Source organism: Bos indicus, chromosome 21 (assembly GCF_029378745.1).
Source record: "Bos indicus isolate NIAB-ARS_2022 breed Sahiwal x Tharparkar chromosome 21, NIAB-ARS_B.indTharparkar_mat_pri_1.0, whole genome shotgun sequence".
In the NCBI taxonomy this organism is placed as follows: Eukaryota; Metazoa; Chordata; class Mammalia; order Artiodactyla; family Bovidae; genus Bos; species Bos indicus.
Window position 1 is genome coordinate 30,642,658 of NC_091780.1, and position 18,832 is coordinate 30,661,489.

Below are 18,832 nucleotides of genomic sequence, written 5' to 3' on the forward strand. Positions count from 1 at the left end.
GCTTCTGCCCCTGACCTCGGACATGGGGTAGCTCCTCTTGGCTGCCGCTCCTCGGGCATGGGGTCCTCCCAGCTTCTGCCCCTGACCTCGGACGTGGGGTAGCTCCTCTCGGCCGTGCTTGTGCACCGTCACAGTCGCCCACGCTTAGAGATGTTTAGTATTGCTATATTCTTTTAGTTTTTGCTTGTCTGAGAAATTCTTTATCTTTCCTTCTATTCTAAATGATAATTTTGCTGAGTAGAGTATCCTAGGTTGCAGATTTTTCTCTTTCAGGACTTTGAATATATCTTGCCATTCTCATCTGGCCTGCAACATTTCTGTAGAGAAATCAGTTCACATCCTCATGGGGGTTCTTTTGTAATTTAACTCTTTTTCTCTTGATGCCTTTAGAATTCTCTCTTGAACTTTTACTGTTTTAACTGAAATATGTCTTGGTGTAGGTCTTTTGGATTCATTTTGTTTGGAACCCTCTGTGCTTCCTGAACCTGGATATCTGTCTCCTTCAGGTTTGGAAAGTTTTCAATCATAATTTCTTCAGATACGTTTTCAGGCTTCTTTGCTCTTTCTTCTCCTCCTGGGAGCCCTCTGGGAGTTATGTGTAGATTGGCACACTCTGTTTTATCCCATAGACTCTTATTATATTGCTTTCATTTTTTTCGTTTGGCTTTCTGTCTGCTGTTCTGATTGGGCGATTTACATTATTTTATCTTCCAGATCACATATTTGTTCTTGTGCATTATTCATTCTGCTACTCATTGCCTTTAGCTTAGCTTTCATCTTGGCAAATGAGTTCTGTATATTTTCCTTGATTCCTTTTTATAATTTCTAATTCATTTTTTACTGTAACTTGCACTTCTATCAATAATCCTTCTTAGTTCCTTCAATATTATCATTATCTTCTTTTTAAACTCAGTGTCTATTAGACTGAAGAAATCTGTTTCATTGTTTTTTCAGGAGAACTCTCTTAATTGTTTAATTTGGAATGGTCCCTCTGCTTCTTCATTTTACCTGTATTTCTCTTGCTCTATGAGTTTAGGAGAAACCATAATCTGTTGTAGTCTTAGAAGGCTGTTTTTGTGTGGGAGGCTGTGTAGCCTGGGTGGGTTTAATATTTTTGGTGCAAGGACTGTTTTTAGTATGGATCCCTACCACCTCTTTCCTTAGTATGTGCTGGCCATTATCCCCTTGATAAGAGGTGTGACTGGTGTTGTCTTCAGGGCCTGCACTGGATGTTGAGCTCCTCTGCTCTGTGTTTGTCACTGCCCTGTTCAACTACTCCCTAATTATTAGAGTAGAAGCCAATAATGTTTCTGAGCTGCAGTGCAAGGTAGGTGAGTTTGGAGCACTCGCACTGGCAGAGGAGCCACTGAGTTTTGCTCTGCCAGAACTGTCCACTGGTGGGCATGCTCTATCACGTCACCCATTGTGGGGGATCAAAAGTCCACTGTTGGCACTGCGCTTGGCCCCCCCTCAACCATGGGAATGCCAGCAGTCCACCCTGGTGTTTCTCAGGTGTTGTTTTCACAAGGCCTCCAGCGCAGATCCAAGAAGTCAGGTCCCAGGACTGCAGTAATCATGTACATGGACTCGCTGAGGGAGCTATGGAGGCAACTCAGATCCTGGCCCAGCCCAGCCCCACAGCATGTGCCCACAAAACCCACAACTCCTAAGGCCAGACCTCCCAGCCACAGGAGCACCCACTGTCTGCTTGAATGTCCTGCAGGTGCTGAATTTACCAAGCTGGCAGCAGAGGTGTAAATCTGCAGCTCACACAGCCAGGGAGAGATTTCAGCCCTGCTTTATAAGTTATGTGGTCCCTAGGGCTTACCTATGATTTCAGCCCCACCTCTGCACATGGGAAACTCACTGGCACCTGGGGTGTGGGAGCCCACTGAGGTGGTGGCTAGAGCATCGGAGCCAGCCAAGGCAGTATTTGGGTTATGTGGACTTGCCCAGGCTGGAGCCCACCCAGGTGGCAGCTGGGGCATGGAGAAATAAGCTGCAAGGGCAGCCCTGCCCCTCCCTTCACATGCCACTTAACTGTGGCACATTGCTTCTATGGTGGGCCCAGGCTTTTTCTGCAGACAACCTGGTTGTATCTGTACCACGCTCCAGCCACTTCAGGCTACTTCCACACAGCCAAGACCAGTCCTTTTTCCAGATCTGTCCTCTAAACCCCAAGTTTCAGCACCAGTCCCTGCCCATACCATAGGATGCTTGTCTTCAGGCTGGAGCATGCAGGCTGGTTGCATTGTCTATGTAGGTCTTTCTGTTCTGCCTGCCACAAACCAGTTGTTATACTCTCCTCTGAGCCTGCATAGTTCCCTTTCTGTCCCCATTGATCTTCCTGAAGGTGAGGGGGCTTCCCAGGGTGTGGAACTCTGTCCTCTTTTACTGTTCCCTCCCAGGGGTGCAGGTTGCATCCTGCTTCCTTTTCTCCTCCTCCCCCCATCATCTTACCCAGTTATGTGGAGATCTTTCCTGTCCCTTCAGGTGTTTGAGGTCTTCTGCTAGTGTTCGGGGGGCGGGGGGGCGGGGGGGGCTTCCCAGGTGTCACTAGTGGTATAGAACCTGCCTGCCAATGCAGGAGACATAAGAGAGCTGGGTTCAATCGCTGGGTCAGGAAGATACGCTGAAGAAGGGCATGGCAACCCACTCCAGTATTCTTGCCTGGAGAATCCCAACGACAGAGGAGCCTGGAGGACTATGGTCCATAGGGTTGCAAAGAGTCAGCCACAACTGAAGCAACTTAGCACAGCACAGCTAGTGTTCAGTAGGTATTCTGTGAGAATTATTTCATATGTAGATATATTTTTGATGTATTTGGGGCAGGAGCTGAGTTCCACGTCCTTCTACTCTACCATACTGTTTTGATTACTGTAGTTTTGTAGTATAGTCTGCAGTCAATGAGTATGATCTCCAGCTCTCTTCTTTCTCAAGATTATTTTGGCTATTTGAGGTCTTTTGTGTTTCCATACAAATGCTAAAATTATTCTAGTTTTGTGATAAATGCCATTGGTATTTTGGCAGAGATTGCATTGAATCTGTAGATTGCCTTGGATAGTATGATCATTTTAACAATACTGATTCTAACCTATGAACATGATGTATCTCTCCATCTGTTTGTGTCATCTTCAATTTCTTTCATCAGTGTCTTATTTTATGGGTACAAGTTTTTTACCTCCTTAAGTAGGTTTATTACTAGATATTTTATCCTTTTTGATGTGATGGTAAATTGCTTTCCTTAATTTTTTTGTGATAATTTATTGTTACTGTATAGAAATGCAATAGATTTCTTGATATTAATTTTGTATCTTGCAGCTTTACCAAATTCATTGATGAGCTCTAGTAGTTTATTTGGTGGCATCTTAGGGATTTTTCTGTGTATAGTGTCTTGTCATCTGCAAACAGTGCCTGTTTTCTTTTTTTCAATTTGAATTAGTTTTATTCCTTTTTCTTGTGTGATTGCTGTGGCTGGGACTTCCAGTACTATGTTGAATAAATGTGGAGAGAGTGGGTATCCTTGTTTTATTCCTGATCTTAGAGGGAATACATTCAGTTTTTCACCATTGAGTATGATGTTAGCAATGGGTTTGTTGTTTATGGTCTTCATTATGTTGAGTTATATCGCCAACTCGATGGACATGAGTTACAGCAAGTTCCGGGCATTGGTGATAGAGAAGCCTGGCATGCTGCAGCCCATGGGGTCACAAAGGGTTGGACACGACTGAGCAGCTGAACTGATATTCTCTCTATTCCCACTTTTTGGAGGGAATGTTTGATTCATAAATGTTTGAATTTTGTCAAAAGGTTTTTCTGTGTCTATAGAGGTGATCGGAGAAGGCAATGGCAACCCACTCCAGTACTCTTGTCTGGAAAATCCCATGGATGGAGGGGCCTGATGGGCTGCAGCCCATGGGGTCGCTAGGAGTTGGACATGACTGAGTGACTTCACTTTATTTTTTCACTTTCATGCATTGGAGAAGGAAATGGCAACCCACTCCAGTGTTCTTGCCTGGAGAATCCCAGGGACAGGGGAGCCTGGTGGGCTGCCGTCTATGGGGTTGCACAGAGTCGGACACGACTGAAGCGACTTAGCAGCAGCAGCAAGCAGCATAGAGGTGATCATATGGCTTTTATTCTTCAGTTTGTTAATATGGTGTACCACCTTGATTGATTTGCAGACATTGAATTATCTTTTCATTTCTGAGATAAATCTCACTTGATCAGAGTGTATGATCCTTTTAATGTATTGTTAGGTTCTGATTGATAATATTTTGTTGAGAATTTTTGCTTCTGTGTTCATCAGTTGTATTGGTTTGTAATTTTCTTTTCTTTTTGATGTCTTTGTCTGGTTTTGAGGTTAGGGTGATGCCTTGTGGAATGAGTTCAGAAGTGTTCTTTCCTCCAAAATTTTTTGGAATAGTTTGAGAAGAAAAGGTGTTAACTCTCCTCTAAATATTTGCGTAGTTCTCCTTTGAAGCCATCTGGTCCTGGACTTTTGTTGGTTGGGAGTTTTTTGTTTTTAATTACTGATTCAATTTCATTACTGGTAATTTGTCTGTTCATGTTTTCTGTTTCTTCCTGGTTCAGTCCTAGGAGATTATATATTTCTATATAGGAATTTGTCTGTTTCTTCTGGATTGTTCATTTTATTGGCATATAGTTGTTTGTAGTAGTCTCTTATGATCCTTTGTATTTCTCTGGTATCACTTGTAACTTCTTTTTCATTTCTAATTTTGGCCCTCTCTCTTTTTTTTCTTGATGAGTCTGGCTAAAGGTTTATCAATTTTGTTTGCCTTTTCAAAGAACCAGCTCTTTGTTTTGTTGATCTTTTCTATTGTTTTTATTTTCTTTTTTTTTTTTAGTCTCTATTTCTAAATGATTAGCCTAAGTTTTACCACTCATCTTTACTTTATGCAGTGCCAATTTTTAAATGCAGATATAGGCACATCAAACTAATATGTGGAGTCACCAAAATGACACAATTCGTATTTCATACCTCATATTTATTAGAACTCTTGGTATAGTGCACAAGACTTATTTGACTGGTTTTATTTCACTTGGTAACATGTGCACATTTTCCCAGAACTCTCTGCCTTGGCTTACTGATGTTTGAGGAAGAACTGAGAGGAAATGGATCCATCTTTACATTTCCTTCTAGCCCATCATTTTCAATGCAATAATTGGATGATACAAGGAAGCAACACAAATAGCAAAGATGATGGAGTTCCCTGGTCATTTGTGTTTCCTAAGACATCATACCTTCTTTCTGCATTTGAAGCAAGTTCTGGTTCAAGTGCCAAGTGTGGCCTCTGGGGCTGTCTTAGACATAATACACTTATCTTGCATTTTCTTAGAGTCTCAATGAATTCTCTGCATTGTGAATCCACTGGGACTCTGCTCATGAGGTGGCAAGGAACAGTGGACACGGATATCATGTATCTCCTCACGCAAATGCCTCTTGTCCCATTAGAACCTCCTTAACAAAACACAAGTTCAAAAATACTGAGTTCAAGATGGCAGTAGGAGAGCTTTGAACCACCTGCTGCACTCTTCCCCATCTATGTTCTTTGGGCAGCAACTTTCAACTTTTCATTCTTTTTAGCTTTTCTTACCTTATTTACTTTCATATTTCCAAAAGTCTTCCTAGAGTGCTGTTTCTTGATTTTTCAGTTTAGATATCATCTGATGACTTGTACAATGGAAGGTTGGAATTTAGCCCCTTTGTGTCACTTCCTGCCCACATTTGCTCCCCCACCCCTGCCACCACATCCCAATATCATGCTAGCATATCTTGATTAAATCCATGTCTACTGTTTTCTTTATTGTTGTTGTATAGATAATGCCAAACCAAGCGTTGTAACAAAATGATTTTCTTTTTAAGAACCACTGTATTTGCCTAGTTTCCTTTGCTTCTCTAAGTCTTCCATATCCTGCAACAATTCTGCAAAATGTCTGTGAATCCAGGTTTTCCAAAGGCAGTCCCTCCCGTGTCCTCTCACAGTTCCCTTCTTTCGTGGACATACCCCTCGACATCCCTCTATCCTTCTGCTCTCATCTAACCTGGATGATGTCTACTTCTCTCTTAAAATTATCGTGCAAGATCTTCCTGTTTCCTGGGTCTCATGCTACCTTTTTTAGAGGGGTTTACTTTTTTGTTTTGGTGGAGCATATCCTCAAGTAGCCTTCTGAGAAGAGATGTGTGGATTTGCTTGTCTTAAAATGTTTTCTTTTTTTTTTTCTTCCCTCATACCTGATTGATCTTTTGATAGCAACTTCCAAGTTAAAAGTCTTTCTCCCTCAGAATTTCAAAGGTATTTTTCCTTTGTTTTCTACCTTCCAACACTGCTGTTGACAAGTCTCATACCAGTCTGAGTCCCAAACCTTTTATGTGACCTGTTAAAAAAGTCTGGAAGCTTTTAGGATTTTCTTTATCTCTCTCTCAATATAGAGAATACTCTCTCTCTTTTTTTCCTCTTGGTCTGTGTCTCTCTTTCTTTCTCTTGGTAATCTGAACTTTTGCAATTATGTGCCTTGATTTACCTTGGGGTGGTGATGGGGGGCACTTGCTAGGCCCTTTTAATCTAAAAACTCAAGTCCTTCAGTTCTTGGAAATAGTCTTATTTATTTGATAGTCATCTCTCATTTTGTCCTTCTGGAACCCTTAATATTCAGCTGTTCTCTCCCTTTCCTTTTTTTTTTTTTTACACTTTTTAACTTTTTTTGACTCATTCTGTTTTCTGAAAGACATCCTTATCTTTGCCTTACAAGCTTTCTATTACATTAAAAAATGTTTTTCCTATTGTACTTTTAACTTCATGAAATTTCTTATTTGCTAAATATTCCTTTTTATTATCCTGTTCTAGTTTCATGGGTATAATATCTTACCTTGTTGAAGTTGTTATTTAGTTTTTTCTTTAACTCCCTGAAATATCTGTCTTTTCTTTGAGTTATTTTTTAGAACCTATCTTTCACGTGAAGGATTTTCTTGAGATGGCATGGCTGTATTCCCTCCGTGGAAGGAGGTGCTGGGCCGCCAGTCGGGAGGTCTGTGGACTAGGCAGCACTGTTTCAAGTCACCGCTGAGGGACTGGTTGGGATGGAGCAGTTTATTTGGGGTATCTTCAAACGTCAGTATCTAGGGTCATTTTTCTGAGTGATTTCACTCCAGAGAGGTATTCTCTAGTCTTTTCCTGGAAGGTGTAAGTCTGACTACAGCTTTCTGGCTCCCAGATGGGGAAGGAGCTTGGTGATTATCTCAGCTTTCCTTGTGCAGACTTTCACTTGTTCTTTTCTCTGTGGGCCCCTCTGCCTCGGGTCTTCCACCGTGCCTAGTGTTCCTGGGCCAGGTCTCCTGGATCACCCTCTCCAGAGAGTGACCCCAGTCCTCTGCCAGGCAGGGAGGTGGCCATGGCCCTGCTCTAGAGGGTTGGGAAGGGGATCTGGGGTCTGATGAAGTCTTACAGACTTTGAGCCAGGCTCTAGTCTTCAGTCTCCCTGGCACCCAGGCCTCCAGGGGTCCCTCAGGTTTCTTGAGCGTTTCCAGTGTCCCTCTTCTGGGTGGTCTCTCTCTGCATGACTGGCTGTCAGCATTCAGTGGTGTAGTAAGTCAGCTGCTACTTGATCATCTGCTTTCCAGCTTCTAGAATTTTGCTAACATTTTTCATCTGCCATCATCACCTCTCCCTTGCCCCTTGTCTTTGTGGATTTATGCCTTGTTTATTTCTTTCCTGTCATCTTAGTGGGGTTCTGGAAGGGCATGGAAATAACTCTATATCTGCTCAATGGGCCATGTTTTTCTAGAAGTCCATTCACAGGGGTTTAAGCAGGGACATGACCAGGTTCTTTGTGGACATGAGAGCGAGGACCCTGGCCTCTGATAGAAGAGGGATTATTGGGTGGAGAGGGGGACTAGAAGCAGGGAAGAGTTGACTTTGATGTTTAAGACCCTGGACTCTGACCCAGGCATCTACCCATGTTGGCAGACAAGTTACACTAACCCTTAAGCCTTAAAGACCGGGGATAATGATGGGACTGTGTCCCGGGTTGCTCTGAGGATTAAATGAGGAGGCATGTGACGTGTGTAGCACAGCGCTGGCCACATGGTTTGCATTCAGTGCCTGGTGACTGTTAGCACTGCTACAAGCGATGTGATAAGGAGCTGAAGCAGGAAAGTGGCCCGGCAGGGAGAGCCTGGTAGAAAATTATCCCAAGGGTCCGTCACCTCCCCACTTCGGGGCTGAAAATGAGAGAAGGGCTGGGAAATCAGAAGAGCAGCCACCCCTGCAGCACCCTGAGGGCTTTTTCCAGCTGTCCCCACCCATGGTGCTGCCCAGCACGCTGGCTTCAGGACAGACAGAAACAGGCATCTCTGTCTTCATTTGGCTGCTGGAATGCGTGAGGGACTTGCTTTGGGGCCTGGGGCGAGGGTGGGAGGAGAAGGCCAGAGCCTGAGCCAGCCAGGGCCTCCCAGAACCTTGGCACCAAGAAGCGCTGGACAGAATGCTGGCAGAGAGACAGACACGTGGCCCATGAAGGGAGCTGGGGAGGGAGGGGAAGTTCCTCTTCCCAAGGGTGGCCGCAGTCTCCCCTCTCCATCCCAGAGGGCCAGGCAGGAGAGGGTGCTGGGGTGGATGGTGTCATACCAACCTGACCCCCAGCCCTTCTGCCCTTAGTCTCCTTGCTGGAGGTGGACGGAAGACAGGACAGGCTCCACCTAGACAGGATGGGGGCCGGAAGGGCAAGATTCGCAGAAGGAAGGCACCAATCGGGGTCTGGTGGTGTTTCCAGTATTTGACGGTGTCTCAGAAGCACTGAGACCACCCCCATTCCCCACTGGACACGACATTCCTTTGCTTCCTGCAGATAGATGCTCATCAGGCCGCACAGACCCAGATGTTAGCAAATCCCACTTGGTCTCAAACTGTGCTAAAGGGAAAGTGGTAGAGGAGGCAGTGCCCCTGTCTTCAAGCCCCTCACCACCTGAGGAGGGCAGCCCTGTGGGGTTCTGTGGGAATCTGGAGAGACGCAAGACATCCTCTCTGAGAAGGCACACCAGAGCTGCTCTCTAAGGACTAAGGGAGCATCATGAGGAAGAAGGATGCTCTAGGTGGGTGCATGGGTGGTCCAGGGCTGGCAGTGGGGGAATGTGGGTGGGACGGAGAATCTTCAGGAGGTGGTAGTCAGACTAGAGGAAAGTTTCAACGAGACTGTGTTCAGTGGCCAGTCCAAGAGGTCAACCTGAAGAACCCGAAGAGCCTTTCTGGGCTGAGTGTCAATTTAAAGGACCCTGTGGTTTCATAAGGGACCTCTCTTTTCATGAGCTACTATTTAGACCTGGGGCCAGGGAGGGAAGGCCCTGCTTGCTCATGTCTTTGCAGCCGGGGTTTCCGCAGGGAGAGAGGCAGGCCTGATCAAGTATTGTCCCCAGCATCCGGTGACTCCCCAACCAGCCCCCAGCGGCGGGGAGGGGAGGAGGCACACAGGTCTCTCCCAGGTGATGGGTAGCTCCTTGCAGTCCTTGAGGTTGGAGTGGCACTTCCGACTGGAGCCATTCACTGTCTGCTCTGACCCCATGTGGGGCTGCCCGGCCCTGCTATAATTAGAGGGGAAGGGCTGACGTGTATCAGCAGCCTGGGGAGCCTGGCGGGGAGCCAACCAGAGGAAGGAAGGGCCGGCTGCCGGCCACCCGCCCGTGTAACTTTTCCCAAGTAGATGCTGCTATTTATACCTCTGTTGCTTGGGATCACATAGGCTGCCTCAGCCTCTTGTAGATGAGGTTGTGAAGGCTCAGAGAGGGTGAGGGATGGCCCAAGGCCACACAGCATCTGAAACTGGGCAGAGTGGAACTTGGGTTTCTGACTCCCTAGTCAGCATCTGGGCCAGAATGTGGCTCTGATTCTGGTGTGGGTCCTACAAAAACACCCCCGGCCCCGACCAGAACCCCCCAGCCATAAGATGGCCCTGAGAGGCTATTGCTGCCTGGCTTTCCAGCATCAGGCTCACAGGAGCTTGATACCCGGCACATCAGCACTGGGTGTTGGCTGGAAAACTGAAGGGCTGGGTGTGCCCCAGGACCTACTTGTGTGGAGCTGAGGCATGTTGGACCCAGTCAGAGGAGCCCCCTGGCTGGGTCTGAATCAGCGGAGTGGGTGAACCCCCCAGTCACATCTTAAATTGTGTCCTACCAGACGAAAAGGAGCCCCAGGGCCAGGTTGACCCTACACAGACTCACACAGACACACACACACACCACCCCCTACCCCTACACCCCCTCAGCTGGTGTTTGGCCCCAGGTTGTGGGTTCAGGGAGCCCCAGGATGAGGCTAGCAATCAGAAACCTCCTTGCTCCCTGCCACACCTCAGCTGCCGTGGTTTAGAACTTCTATTTGAGATGAAGTGTTTGAGGCAGGCTCATGATGGGATGGGAGGGGCTTTTCACTTAGGGTAGCCCAGCCAGTGGACACACGGGCTGGCAGCTGGCAGCCTGGCTGGCATCACATCCTGACCATCGCTGCCCACGCACATGACACAGGGCACATGGCGCACTGCCATGGACCCTGGATGTGTAAGGAAACAGTGGTGGTAGAGTTTTCTGCTTGGGGGTTGTAAGGAGCAGATAAGAGAGTTCCCGCTCAGGACCCAGAGCCAGCCTGGCCTGCAGTCATCTAGGGCAGAAGACTGGGTCCCACACCTGCTCGTATGCCCCATGTCCATCCTAGACGGTCTGTTTCCAGCTAACACAAAGGGTCCAGGTGGTTCTGGGTGGAGAGGGGCCCCCAGGGTCCTCAGCAGGAGTCTAGTCACTGAGGCTCTGGGTGGAGTCCGGGCCCTGCCACCAGCCAGGGGCCTTGGGAGACCACATTCCCTAGCCAGGGAATGTGGCTCCTCTGAAATCTGGACTCCTGGATCCCGGGGACTGACTGCCCCCCAGCCTCTCCCCATTCAGGCCTGCACGGTGGCCTATTTCTCGACCCCTCCATATTCTGCAGCCCCTCTGTGGCCTGTTGTGTCTCCTCCTTCCCACCTGGCCAGACCCCAGCATCTATCAGCTCCGCCCTTCTTCCCCCGCCTCCCTCCATCCTAACCTGGACCCTCTGCTCATCCTGGCTCCCTAACCCGGCACCAGCCACCCTCCAGCCTCCCAGACTGGAAGACTAGGGGGTTTCTGCCTCCCCCAAGCTGTTTAGCCTGGGACCCCAAGTCCCATAGATCCTGTTTTCCTCCTGTTGCTACCAGGAGGGGCACAGGAGAAAATAAGGGAATGACAGAGACTGGCAGGCAGAGCTGCCCCTGGGCTCTCTCCCAGGTGGGCAACCAGGTAGGGGCAGCCTGCAGGCCTTGGTCCTTGTACAGATCCCCTTGGTCCCAGCCTGGGGTGGAGGGCTGTCGTATCAGCTGTGATGTGATGCTCTGCAGATCCTAGACTGAGCGGGGGACTGAGGCACTCTGAGCAGGGTCACATGTGGGCCTAGTGTTCCAGAAGACTTCAGAAGGAAGGGCCTCTGGGCTGGATCTTGCAGGGGGAGGCCCCACGGTGGAGGAGTGGGGAGACTGTTGGGAGTAGAAGGGACAGTTTGTGAAGAGGCCTAGCCCTGGGGGGTGGGATGAGTTATTTAAATAGCTGGAGTGACCTGGAGATAGATGGGAAAGACTGGGAGCCTTTCATGCTAGGTTATGTCAAAAAACAGGCTGGATGAGTAAGGAGGCTGGAGTTTTCCTGTTCAGTTTAAAGCTTTAAGCCCCTTCCCACCTCTCCTGCCCTCCTGTACTGGTGAGGCCTCCTTGATGGGTCTCTCAGGCTGCCCCCTTTAGGGCCCCAGAGGACAGGCAGCCCCTTACCCCACACTTCTGTCCCATCTCTGCAGCCGTGGGTGGGGCCTGTGCCTGGATGACTCTCCCAGCAAGGATGTCATCGACTTCCCTTCCATACCGCCTGGCGTCCTCTACGATGTGGGCCACCAGTGCCGCCTCCAGTACGGGGCCTACTCTGCCTTCTGCGATGACATGGACGTGAGTGGAGCGGGTGGGGGGCAGCCCTCAGCAGCCTGCAGACCCCTCCCAGCCAGGCTCGGTCCACACATGATGCCCATGAGACATAAAGTGGCCTGTGGGCAAGGCCTTGGCTTGGGCGGCCCTAGACCCAGGTCTGCATTCTGGGTGGGCCATTCGCCAATGGTGGGACTTCAGGCAAGCCCCTTACCTACTGGGATTTTCTGGTGGCTCAGTTGGTAAAGAATCTGCCTACAATGCAGGAGACCCAGGTTCAACCCCTGGGTGGGGAAGATCCCCTGGAGAAGGGAACGGCAACCCACTCCAGTATTCTTGCCTGGAGAATTCCAGGGATAGAGGAGCCTGGTGGGCTATTGTCCACAGGGTCGCAAAGAGTCGGACATGACTGAGCGACTAATACTTACCTACTGAAGCTGGATTGTAAGAGATAAAATAAAACCTCTACTGTCAGGTCCTGGGGAAGATCGCCCGAAGTGGTGGCCACGGGCATGTCAGCTTCTAACAGGGTGTCTCCAGTTGAGGGGCTGTGGCTGGAGAGCTGTGGGTGATCTGGGGACTGTGCTGAGCCACAAATCCAGTGGTCTGGGGAGAGATAAGAAGGGACCTCTGGGGCTTCCACCTACAGAATGTGCCAGCCCCAAGGAGGGATTCCCAGGGCACTCGAGGAGGCAGCGAGGGGGTAGGGCAGGTGGAGGCGTAGGGGAGGAGGTGAGGGTGTGGCCTCTGTGCTCCTTCTTGCAGAATGTCTGCCACACACTCTGGTGCTCCGTGGGGACCACCTGTCACTCCAAGCTGGATGCAGCTGTGGACGGTACCAGCTGTGGGGAGAGCAAGGTAGGGGAGCCCCAGTCCAGCTGCAGAGCAGGTGAGACACCTGCTGTGTCCATGCTCTGGGCTCGGCCTTGGTTCACAGACTCACCAGTGTTCTTCGCCGACCCCCAGCCCTCTCTGGCCTGAGTCCCCATCTGCAGAATGGAGGCTTTGGGACAGAGCTTGACTGAGCAATTCTCCAAGGTGCCTCCACCTCGGAGAGTCAGCATGTGGGCTCTGTTTTATTCTTTGTTCAAGTCTACCGTGGGGCCTGTCTTGGGTGACTGGAAGGGGGCCTCCCCCAGCCCTTGGGGTCTTCCCCTCTGGGCCCTTCCAGGCCTTCCACCCACCTTGTTCTCACTAGGGTGAGGAGCTTGGAGTGGGCTTGCTCTGCATTTGTCTGTCTTGGTAGTGGTGTCTGAATGGGGAGTGTGTTCCCGTGGGCTTCCGGCCCGAGGCCGTGGATGGTGGCTGGTCTGGCTGGAGCGCCTGGTCCCTCTGCTCGCGGAGCTGTGGCATGGGCGTGCAGAGCGCCGAGCGGCAGTGCACGCAGCCTGCGTGAGTGCGGGGCACCTGGGGCAGGTGGGGTGGGGTGCCCTGAGCAGAGTCAGCGATTCAGTCTGTCCCAGTCTCCCGTTCTCAGAAGTATCCCCATGGAGGCCAAGCCCAGAGTGTCCAGAGCCACTTCGGGTCACTTCTAGGAGTGCCCTGGTGGCTAGTTGAGTCACCACTGCTGACGCTATTGCAGAGAAGGGAACACCAAGGCTTGGAGAGTGGAGCGACTCATTAGAGGCCACACCACAAAGCAGCAGCTGATGGGAGGGAGGCAGGGAAGACAGTGGCTCAGAGCTTAGACCCTGAACCTTGGATGGATAGAGTTCAAATCCCCTCTCCTCTCCTCATGCAGCGGCCCTCTCCACCCCTTCTCAGGGCCTCAGTTTCCCGAGAAAGTATATGATGGGCAGCAGCAGTGCCCATCCGGTAGAGTTGTCATCACGGATAAGTGCACTAAAGCCCTGCAGCTAGTCTGAGTAATTGCTCAGTAAATAGAGCCGTGTAGTGACATTGGAGGGCATGTGGGTCCAAGGTGAGACTGGGGACAGCTGGGAGAACTGGTCAGCCTGGGAGGGGTGCTGTGTCACCTGGGGCGAGTGGCTTCATCTCCCTGGGCCTCGTTTCCCCGTCTCAGAGGGGTGAGGTGAAGATTGAGAGAGATGCAGAGGTCTGCCCTTCTGTGGACTGAGCGGGTGCTGGCACCTTCACTAGGCTGCCTCGGGAGGGGATCATGGGATTCAGAGCCAGGGCCTTCTAGGGCTCCATGCTTATACCCTGCCTTGTCTCCGGGTCTCTAGATCTGAGCAGGGTGGAAGCAGATGGGGTGGAGTTGGGGGTTCAGGCTCTGGGCTGGGCCAGGGCCAAGGGGGCTTCCTTTTGACCTGGATGGGGTGCTGCCACCAAGATCATGTCTGCTGACATATGGGCTGTTAGGACGCTGGGTCTCACAGGCTGGAGATTTGGAGTAGCCCCTCCAGCTAGTGCCAGTCAAGTCTGTAGCTTAGCCCAGCTTCTCAGTAACCCTCTGCAGAGGCAACCCCAGTCCCATTTTAGAGATGAGGAAACTGAGGCCCGGAGGGGTCCGGAGACTTTGCCAAGGTCACATAGCAGGTTGGGGGTAGAGCCCAGGCCTCGTGCTACCACCTTCCCTGAGATCCTTTCAAACAGGGAGACCAAGTCTGGGCCGAGGTGGGGGCGAGGGGGGCAAGGGGGGCTGGTAGGCAGAGCAGTGGGAGCGGAGGTGGGAGCTGGGAATCTCCGGGTATCAGGGTGTGGGAGAAGCCCCTGCTCCAGGGGCCTGCTTCTGGATTCAGGTGTGCGGTTGGCTCCGCTGTCAGTGCTCACTCACCCCCACCCCGCCCCACAGGCCCAAATACAAGGGCAAATACTGCGTGGGTGAGCGGAAGCGCTTCCGCCTGTGCAGCCTGCAGGCCTGCCCCGCCGGCCGCCCCTCCTTCCGCCAAGTCCAGTGCAGCCACTTTGACGCCATGCTCTACAAGGGCCAGCTGCACACGTGGGTTCCTGTGGTCAATGACGGTGAGTCCGGCCGTCCGCGGGGACACTGAAGTCTGGGGGGCGGAGGTCCGAGGGCCCAAGGCTTGCCCAGTGACACAGGTGCCATCTGCGGGGCTGCCGCTCACTCCCTCCTGGCTCCTGGGGGCAGCCTTGCAGACACTACCAGCCCAGTGGAGCCCCCCGCCCGCCACTGATGCTCTTCCGGGTGTGACTCCTGCCCTGCCTGTCCCTCACGGCTCCTCTGCTTGGGCCCCAGTGAACCCCTGTGAGCTGCACTGCCGGCCCTCGAACGAGTACTTTGCTGAGAAGCTGCGGGACGCTGTGGTGGACGGCACCCCCTGCTACCAGGGCCAGGCCAGCCGTGACCTCTGCATCAATGGGATCTGCAAGGTGTGCCCAGCGAGGAAGAGGACCCTCTCTGCCTTCCTCCTGCTTCCCTCTGGCCGCCCTCCCCAGGCTGTGCCACTGGGCTTCCCAGCTCTACCAGTGAAGCCTTTTGAGGGTCTCCCATTACCTCTCAGCAAAGCGCCCCCCAATCCTCCTGGGACTGGACCCACCACACACACCATCAACCTCAGCCTCTGCGACTGCACCCGGCCTGCCTGCCATGGCTTCTGAGATCTGGCCTGGGCTGGCCTGGCCCCAGCCCGGAAACCAGAGCTCAGGCGGAGGTCCGACCTCCCGCTGGTTGAATGACCCCGGGCAAACGTTTCCTCTGCGATAAGGGGACTGTCCGTCCAAGAATCCACGTCACAGGGTTAAATGGGGTCACTTATCAGGGATTGCCGTGCAGGGGCTCGGCCCGGCAGAGAAAGCATCAGTGTGTGCTGACAATACTTAAAGACATTTCCAGCAGCAACAGCGGCGGCAGCGGCTTCCCCTGCCCGAGTCCTCAGCACTTTCTTTCCCCTGCTCCAGACAGGGGAAGCTCCTGGGCGTAGAGGCCAGGGCTCAGGACCAGCAGAGAACATTGATTCATATTTCGGGGAAACTGTTGTCCATGCTGGTCAGGAGCCCCTGTATGCCCGCTGCCCTGCCTGCTGGGGCCATTTACACAGCTTTTCCTGTCTCTTGTCTCGTTTGATCTCACAGCACATCTTCATGGTGTGGGTGGTTCCCCCTGTTCCACATCTGAGGAAACTGAGGCTCAGAGAGGTCGAGGGGTTTACTCGGGACTGGAGGCCACAACAGTGGTGGGCCCCTGCTCCGTGCCCCGTGCACTCTCCTCCCCACCCTGGCAGCCCCTGAGGTGGGGGCCAGAGAGGGCTTGCGGCCAGCGGCCTAGCACCAGGGGCCTCCCCTCCTGTGCGTTACAGAATGTGGGCTGTGACTTCGAGATCGACTCGGGTGCCGTCGAAGACCGCTGCGGGGTGTGCCACGGCAACGGCTCCACCTGTCACACCGTGAGCGGGACCTTCGAGGAGGCTGAGGGCCTGGGTATGGAGAGGGACCACTGGTAGCAGAGGCGGGGGTGCTCTTGGCCTGGTAGCCCTTCTTTGTCTCCCTTGAGCCCCTGCCTGCGTCCTCCTTGGTCCCCACCGAGGCTAGCGGTGGGAAGCAGGCACGCTGCCTTGCTGGGTCCAGGATCCAGGCAGGAGTCAGGGCCCCCAGGCCTAGATGCAGAGACCTGCCCTCCCAGGGAGTCTCTTGCCCCAGGGACTCCAGGCTGGGCTAATGAGTGGCCTTATGAAGCTTCAGAGAACCAACCCCACAGCTCTACTCCCGCACCCCAGGACCTGTTGTGCATACACTGTTTAAGTGCCGACTGTATGCTGGGTGAGGGAGACACGGAGGTGAAGAGCTTACAGTCTCATCTTGCAGTGGAGGGAGACCCAGAGGGGCTGTGAGAGCCCTGAGGAAGAAGGTCCTGACCTGGGGAGGTCAGGGAAGACTTCCTGTGGGGAGTAGAAGTTGAGCTGAATCATGAAAGACTCAGCGGAGATGAGGAAAAACATTACACATGCAGGAAAGAGCTTGTACCCAACGAAGCCTGGAGGCAAGGAGGAGTATGCTGTCTGGGGACCTGACTGTACAGAAGGCAGGGCTGCCATGGGGCTTTGAATGCGTGGCCAAGAAGCTTAGATTTCATCCCCAGAGATGCAGCCCAGCATGGTGGTTAAAGCTCAGACCTCAGAGCTTGATTCACATCCCAGCAGAGCCCTGGGGCAAGTTATGTAAGGTCTCTGTGCCTCGCTGTCCTCATCTGTAAAATGGGGCTAGCAGTAGTACCTGGGGGTACACAGGGTTGTTACACATGTAGGGTTCTTGGGATAATGCCAGGCACGGGTGTTGTGTGCTGTGCTTAGTCAACCAGTCGTGTCTGACTCTGTGACCCTGTGAACTGTAGCCCTCCAGGCTCCTCTGTCCATGAGGATTCTCCAGGCAAGAATACTGGAGTGGGTTGGCATTCCCTTCTCCAGACATGATGGGTACTACTTAACGAAAGAACAAAAACAGGCTTTATAGGCATGAGGAGGACGTTATCAGGAGAAAGGTCAATTGGGTTTTTTAGAAAGGTCATGCTGGCCCCAGGTATAGGGTTAGACCCAGCCCAGTGGTAGACTGACTGAGGTTTCCCAGAGAGGGGCCATCGGGCACGGGGCAGGATTGCAGGAGCCCTTCTGAGTGTGGTGACCTAGAACAGATCTAAGTAGGGAAGTCCGAATCTCAACGACGAAACCTTGGCATCGGCGGGTGGGGCAAGTGGCGAGAGCTGTAAGGGCAGACCACAGCTTACCCTCTTCTTTTCACAACCTGTGCTCAACCCCTGGCTGACAGGGTATGTGGACGTGGGGTTGATCCCGGTGGGCGCCCGCGAGATCCGCATCGTGGAGGTGGCGGAGGCCGGCAACTTCCTGGCCCTGCGCAGCGAGGACCCGGATAAGTACTTCCTCAATGGCGGGTGGACCATCCAGTGGAACGGGGACTACGAGGTGGCGGGCACCACCTTCACCTATGCCCGCACAGGCAACTGGGAGAACCTCACGTCCCCTGGCCCCACCGACGAGCCTGTCTGGATCCAGGTGACCGCCTTCCGGGGCCAGGCCCGGGCGGGGCAGAGGTGGAGTGCGTGGGACCCAGCCCCGTGGCAGGAGTGTGCCCTGGGGCAGTCGCGGAGCCTGGCTCTGAAACGGCCCCATGGGGTAGCCCCAGGTCCCGGAGGTAGCTGAGGTTGGCTCCTTTAGGATGGGTGTCAGGGCTGGGTTGCGGGAGAGGCCATCTCGTGCTCACAGGGCTCCCGCCTGCCTGCCCCAGCTCCTGTTCCAGGAGAGCAACCCCGGGGTGCGCTACGAGTACATCATCCACAGGGAGGCGGACGGCCACGACCACATCCAGCCGCCCGAGTTCTCCTGGCGCTATGGACCCTGGTCCAAATGCACTGTCACCTGTGGCACAGGTGAGGAGAGGGCTGGGCACGGCCGCTGCCCAGCGGGGCCTTTGTCTCTGGGCGGTGAGGCCCAGCTTCAGCCTCTGGCTCATTGCTTGTTTGCGGGGCCTCTCTGAGCTCGGAATGCTGCTTCTGGGCCTCAGTTTCCTCATCTGTATAATGGGGCTAGCAGTGGTCCTGTCTCATGGATCCACTGGGAGAGTAACCAAGGTGAGGCAGGCATGGCACACGGCACTTGGCCAGCCCGTGTGTCTCCCCCAGAGAGGCGCCAGCTGCCCCTCCCTCTTCTCGCTGCTCAGCTCTGACAGGTCCTGTGTGAGCACTTCTCCCCCACACCTGGGACTTGACCACTTCATCCTCCTGGAGCCTTACCTGCATCCCCCTCAGGATGGGCTCCTCCCCTCCTCCAGCTTCCCCAGGGACCCCTCCTCCATGGGGCGCTCCTGTCTGTCCTGGGAGCCTGGAGCCTAACTTGTCTAGGCTGCTGCCCCTCCCCATGAGGAGGGTGGGGGAGGAGGGAAAGAAAGGAGATGGGAGGGGGAGGATGGA

The 18,832-nt window shown here is 52.5% G+C and overlaps 1 protein-coding gene across 2 annotated transcripts in view; it reads left to right on the forward strand.

The window, feature by feature from the left end:
• The window catches only part of ADAMTS7 (ADAM metallopeptidase with thrombospondin type 1 motif 7), a 62,362-nt gene that overhangs the window by 33,748 nt on the left and 9,782 nt on the right, over nt 1-18,832 (forward strand). Inside the window, exons 9-16 of one of the 2 annotated variants that reach the window (XM_070775296.1) lie at nt 11,871-12,015; nt 12,757-12,849; nt 13,238-13,383; nt 14,747-14,916; nt 15,152-15,285; nt 16,212-16,332; nt 17,674-17,918; nt 18,151-18,292. In XM_070775296.1, coding sequence (XP_070631397.1) covers nt 11,871-12,015; nt 12,757-12,849; nt 13,238-13,383; nt 14,747-14,916; nt 15,152-15,285; nt 16,212-16,332; nt 17,674-17,918; nt 18,151-18,292 — 1,196 coding nt within the window. The remainder of the gene's footprint in view (nt 1-11,870; nt 12,016-12,756; nt 12,850-13,237; nt 13,384-14,746; nt 14,917-15,151; nt 15,286-16,211; nt 16,333-17,673; nt 17,919-18,150; nt 18,293-18,832) is intronic. The other variant, XM_070775297.1, reaches the window with a different exon arrangement.